The sequence below is a fragment of the Chelonoidis abingdonii genome, chromosome 2 (assembly GCF_003597395.2).
Source record: "Chelonoidis abingdonii isolate Lonesome George chromosome 2, CheloAbing_2.0, whole genome shotgun sequence".
In the NCBI taxonomy this organism is placed as follows: domain Eukaryota; kingdom Metazoa; phylum Chordata; order Testudines; family Testudinidae; genus Chelonoidis; species Chelonoidis abingdonii.
Window position 1 is genome coordinate 288,536,439 of NC_133770.1, and position 6,112 is coordinate 288,542,550.

General features: G+C 42.0%; 1 protein-coding gene across 2 annotated transcripts in view; it reads left to right on the forward strand.

Annotated features, from left to right (window-relative positions):
- The first annotated feature begins 700 nt into the window (after positions 1–700).
- Positions 701–6,112, forward strand: part of KHDRBS3 (KH RNA binding domain containing, signal transduction associated 3) — a 210,730-nt gene continuing 205,318 nt past the window's right edge. For both annotated transcript variants that reach the window (XR_012655399.1, XM_075063268.1), the window contains exon 1: positions 701–1,113. Coding sequence is in view for 1 of the 2 variants with exons in the window: in XM_075063268.1 (XP_074919369.1) it covers positions 1,026–1,113 (88 nt within the window). In the remaining variant the exon portion in view is untranslated. The remainder of the gene's footprint in view (positions 1,114–6,112) is intronic.

Sequence of the window (6,112 nt, forward strand, 5' to 3'; positions counted from 1 at the left end):
GGGATAGCTACAGCTCCCCATTTTTTTTTTTTTAAAATAATGGGATTTGGGAAATGTCAGGTGATGCCATTTCCATATTGGGCTGGGACTTCTGCATCTGGGAAGGAGGATTAGCTGGAGCCCACCCTCCTAGAGTCGGGTGCGTGCATATGGAGGTGACGCGGGGTGGGGGGAGAGCTGAAGGGTGAAGAAAGATTTTGCTGTGTGTTTCGATGAGGCACTTAAACCCGCCCTCATTTATTTTGTCCCCTCACACTCACCCAGCCCCTGCCTGGATCCCTGGGTACAGAAGACAGGCTGAGATGCTGTTGCCACCAGCACCGCCTCACCTGCTCTCAAGGGCCAGAAGAAGAGCCTGTAACGGTTACTCCCGCCCGCCCGCGCTCCCACTCCCCGGCCGCCTAGAGATCCAACCCAAACAAACTGGCGCTGAAGAGAATCGGCCAATCAGAAACCGCAGAAGGTAGATGAGTGACAGGCGAGCCTACCCAATGGGAGGCATCTTATGAGAAGGGCAGGATCATCGTTGAGGAGGCTGAACGGCACCGCCCGCTGGGAGGATCTCGGGGGCGCGGCTAAACCGCATGAGGGCGTGGTTTGACAAGACATGGGCGTGGCTTTTGCTTGGCGATGGGCGTGGCCTAGTGGGCGCTATTTAAACCTGCTGCCGCCAGCCTCAGCCGCTGAGTCGGCGCGGAGCCGTTGTAGGTGTTGTGGAGTCGGCGGAGGCCGCTGTGGATAACGGTTGTGCGCGCGGGTTCCTCATCCCGTGGTTGCCCCCTTCCTCTGCAGCACGGGCGGGCTTCGGCGGGTGGGGGGGGTCCCCCTCTTGCAGGGCGGGCGTGTGGGTCTGTGGTCCCCGTTGGATGCGCTCCCGGCGGCCGGGGCAGGAGGGGACCGGAGGGGAGCGTTGCCTCGCCGCTGCCTAAGAGGATTTACTACGTCTCGGACTCCGCCTGGCGCCGGTGCCGCCGCCGCCGCCCGCTGCCGTGTGTGCAGGTCCCCCCGGCGCGCGGGAAGCGGAGATGGACGAGAAGTACCTGCCCGAGCTGATGGCGGAGAAGGACTCGCTGGACCCTTCCTTCACCCATGCGCTGCGGCTGGTGAACCAAGGTGGGCGACCCCGGGACACGAGCGCTGGAGGCGGGGGACCCCCGAGGCGTGGGAAGGGGACCGGGGCTCGCTGGGTCCATGAGGCGCGGGCTGAGTTCCCGCTCCCGCTAGCTCCTCTCGGCGGCTGGCAGCCAGGTGCGGAGCCTGGCGTCTCCGGCTCATTCGGTCCCCGCACGGGCCGCCTGCCAGGGGCACCAGCTGCTGCTTCGCGGCTGCCAGGTGAAAGTTACTCTGGGGGCCAAGCGCCCCTCGCTCTGCGGGGGTTGGCGGCCGGGTCGCTGTCGCCCGGCGAGACGCGATCCCCAGCGGGCGTGGCGTGCACCGGAGAGAGGGTGGCTGGTGCCTTGGCACATCGTACCCCGGGGGACGCGGTGGGAGGAGACGTACCCTGCCAGGGATGTAAAATCTCCGTCCAGACGCTCTCCAGGCGGGCGGGGGTTTGACTTCAGCTCTGGAGCCTTTTGTGATCTCTCTCAATGGGATGCGTCTAGTACTAGGGGTGGGGAGGAAGCCGGGTCTTCTCTCTGTGGTGTGCTTGGAACTTCAAGTGTTGTCCCGGTCTGTTGACACTTGTGGGTTTGCTATTGTTTCTTTCAATTGATCTTAATAGTGATGTACATTTCTGCTAAGAGGAGGAAGCCTGACGACTTTGTGTAAAATAACCACAAAAAACTGGCTCCAGAGAACAGTACATATTGTAATTCCTTGCTTTGCATGTTAGCGGAGACTGATGCAGTGAAGTTCCCTTAAATACCCAAATTATTTAAAGAGTAGGCTTTTTAGAAGGAAAACATAACCCTTTTAGTGAGTAGATAATACAGGATTGTCAAACACACCCACTTTAATTTTAGTTCAAATAAAAGCTATCACCTTACTTTCCTGTTTTACTAATATTGGATTAATGATGAACAGATGTTCATTTAAATTACTGCAGTTTCTATTCTTGATCAACTTCTAATACGTTGTTCGGTTTTTTCTGTTTACATTCCTGATTGGGCTTGCTTTTGTGTCTGATGAACTATGTTTTCCATTGTTACCTATTGTGTAGCCTGCTGTGTGAGGATCTGAATTATACAGTGTGATCAGTGGAGTTAAGGAAGACTGGGGTTACAAAGTGTAATCATCTTTACTCAGCAAAATGACATCCCATTTAACTAGACAAATGAGAAGAATTGTTTGTTTGTATGCATAAGACAAGTAGTCTTGATTTCAGATTTTTCATGTTGCCACTGTAGGTGAAGTGTTGCTTTGGGATTTTTGGGCATACATGTCTGTCAGTTTATGCTATGAACAGTCCATAGTTAGGTTATATTCATATATAGTAAGAATAGATTCAACTGCATGTACATTTTTATCTAAAAATAGCCTTAGTTATTCCACAGATAATGGTTCTCCTCTTGAGAATGTTTGTTAATATCTAGGAGCTGTCCAGTATGCCAGCAAAACTAAAAATTATGTTTTCATTTGTTCGTTCTTCAAGAAGTGGTCTTCAAATAAACTTTTCCCACAAGAAGTCATGTACACCTTTGCAAGTAACTTAAGAGCTATTTTCAATTTCTGAAGTCAATTTTATGCAAAATTATAATTGCGTAAGTCTGCTTTAGGCAATCTGTGGTGATTGAAAAAAGTGATTTCTAAGCATCAAAAAGTCAATTAGCAACAGTAAATTGAAAAATAACTTGTTCAAAATGATCAGTAGTGTTTTCAGAAATGTCTATTGCCTAAATATTAAAGAAGAAAGTATAGTGTAAACTACGTAGTGTATGTTCAGCTATAATTCTGGGGAAATGTCTGAATAGTAAACTGCTTTATGTTGGGTAGATGACTATAAAACATTCATAAAATATGCTGAGGTAATATGGTACAAAATTCACCAATCATAGTAGTCCAGATTTAGTAACAAATCAATTCACTAGTTTAACTTTTAAAAATGAAAATAGAGTATGCACCTTGACTTCATTTGCTGAAATTGTTGGAAGGCTATACTGGTATTTGCTTCATTACATTCATTGATATATATCCAAGTTACAAATGTTAGATTGATATACTTTGATTTGCAGTGTGCTAAGAAATAATTTCTGGTTTTAAATTTAAGTACTAACGTAGTGTTGTTAAAATAGTCTGTATTATGTGCATTAGTCATCTATAATCTCAATTTGCAAAATGCACATACCATGGCACTTTCAGTTTGATATTCTAAAACAATGGGAAGCTTGTGCCAAAAAAAGTGCAGAACACCAGGTGGTCTTATTTAAAGAAAATTTTTTGTAAAAAATTTCCTATTAACTTAAGGTAAAATCATTTGAGAAGGAAAATCTTAGTGTAAATCAAGTTTTCTGATCCTGTCAATAAGTATCTTTGTTAAATATGTGCTTAAATTTTACTTTTATCAAATTCTATTAGTCATTAAACTTCTAACTATATACTGTCCTCAAACATCATGACAGTTATTCACATCTCAGTTAGAGTTCTGAGCAAAGATTGAGAATAGAATATCTTCCAGATTTTGTAAGTCTGCATGTGTATATACCTGATCACTTTTCATGAAGTTATAAGGATCTTTAACTAATGTTCTTAACTGGTGGGTCTGAAGTTTGATGACAAAGTAAATTAACTAGAATTAATACCTAGGGCTTGCCCCTTGGTATGTTTTTATTGATGACCAGGGTCACATCTACTTCTAATCATGTTTTCTGGTACAGTAGTTTTAGTATCTATATATATATATATATATATATACCTGGTGCTGTTCTAGCTCATACCACTAAAACATGGATGGTGTTCTCAGTAGGACGTTTGTTGTTAATGTCTCTTGTATTTATGTAGATTTTGTTTGGCTTCAGATTTAATTTCTGTGCTGTTAAAGTCACAGACTTAGAGATTTCACCCATTTATCTTTTGAAATGTAAGCTCCTAAAATAAAAGCCTAGTAACTACCAATTTAAAATCCAGGTTTAGGTAACCTTAACTATTAAAAATTACCTGAGTTGATCGGACTCAGTTGTATAATCTAGTGTTTTGAAGCTGCCGCTGACTAAAAGAAATGTAATATGTAGAGTATCCGCTTATCTTAAAGTAATAGGATTTTTATATTGCAATGACTTCAGAAGTTAATAGGTCTTTAACCTATTGTTAATCATAACAGGCTATAATCTCCTTGGGAAAATGGAATATATTTTTGAGTTTTTTAAATGTTTTCTTTTGTCTACCTGAAGTTGTAATTTTGGTGGTCTGTTCTACTTAAAATTGTTCAGGAATCATAATGTAAACATGTCACTATTTTTGCTTATTTGAAAGTAATAGAAGTTAAAATCAGTGTTACTGAAGGGGTAAGAATTAATTTTTTTCCAATGGTGCAATAATCAAAATTGGGATTTGGGTTGTAAAAACAAACAAGGAAATACTTTACAAATAACCTTACAATAATTAGACTGGTTATTTTAAGTTTTGCCAAATCAACATAAAAGACTGTGTCTTATGAATACGTTCCACATAGTGGAGCGGCAAACATATTTTGATGAATAAAACCAATTTACCTAAAACTTTTTTGGGATCACTTCTTGAGACTTAGTGAGCAGCATCATTCAATCAGTATTGGGGAGGAACCACCAAACAAAGCTCAGAAGGGCTGAAATAGGTGCATTTTTTCAGTACATATGAGAGCACAATAATATTAACAAATGTCTTGCCATGCTGAAATTGAGTATCAAGGGGGAATTGAGAAGCTGCCCTGCACCTGTACTTTCAATATCTGCCAATTATAGTCTCTGCATGGTAATGCACAATAGTATACTGAAATTTTTCTAAGGGCAGATGAAAAATCATAAACCATACATAAAACACGTATGCTTTCTTGGTCTGAAGGTTTAGTTACAGAACTTGATAAACTACAGAGCATAATGAACATCAGGAATGGGACTGGGCGGAGAGAGGAAACTCCTTTACCATATTCTACAGAGAAACAAAGTTTTTAGTATTTCAGAATTAATATTTGCTTGGCAAATAGCATTTGCTGGCATTGAGCAAACTGATGGAATTGAAATGAACACCTACATATTTGTTGCTTACCTACATATTCATTAACTTCATTGCATGCTACTTTCAATTGCTGTAAAGCAGTAATCTTCTCAAATTGTTCCCCCAAAATGTAAGGCCTCCAATGGCTTTAACAAAATTTTCATAAATATAAATGCGGGGGCGGGGGTGGCTGTTGAAGTGCTGTGTTAAACAAGTATTGGAGCAATCCACTACTGCTTAAATTTTGGTAGAACAGTAGGGGTCCTTCTCCAGGAGGTAATGAGAATATATTGTCACAGTTCTGCTCTGAATCAGACGTGTATTTACTTTTCTACTTGAGCAAAACACATTAAGCCTGTTTACTGTAATACAATTAGCTTTCTTACTATAAACATAGTTAGATTTGTGACAAAAGAAAGCCAGACACATAGATGAAGTTTTCGTATACTTAATAAATTTGCAGCCCTGAAATGATTGATATGTAGCTGCTAAGTACCTGTTAAGTACCAGGAATAAAACATTCTGGGTAGTTCTAACCTACCTATGGTGGCTCTTATTCTCAAAGAAGGCCTCTGGTGCCATTCCCATGGAGGTTAGATCATGGGGGTGGGGGGGGGTGGGGAGAAGGAATCATGGGGGCGGGGGTGCCCACCACCTTGTAAGAGCCTGCAATTCAGTTGTGCATTTTTTCCATGTTTGCAGTGTTTGGGAATTGCTATTTTGGTAGAGAAATAAAATACATTTTTGAGTTTAGAAGCTGGAATTTTTTAGAAGTTTCCTAGAAATTGTTTTTTTACAATCGCCATAATCAAAGGCATTAGATATAGCTTTCATCTTTAACCTTATTATGGCAAGGGAAGTGTTGTTATGCTACAGAGATTTTAAATAAGTGACTTGTCAGTCACTGTATTAAAACTTAGCAGGTAGAACAACTTTAATATGTAATGGTTACATCTGCTCCTTACCACATATGGAAACAGAT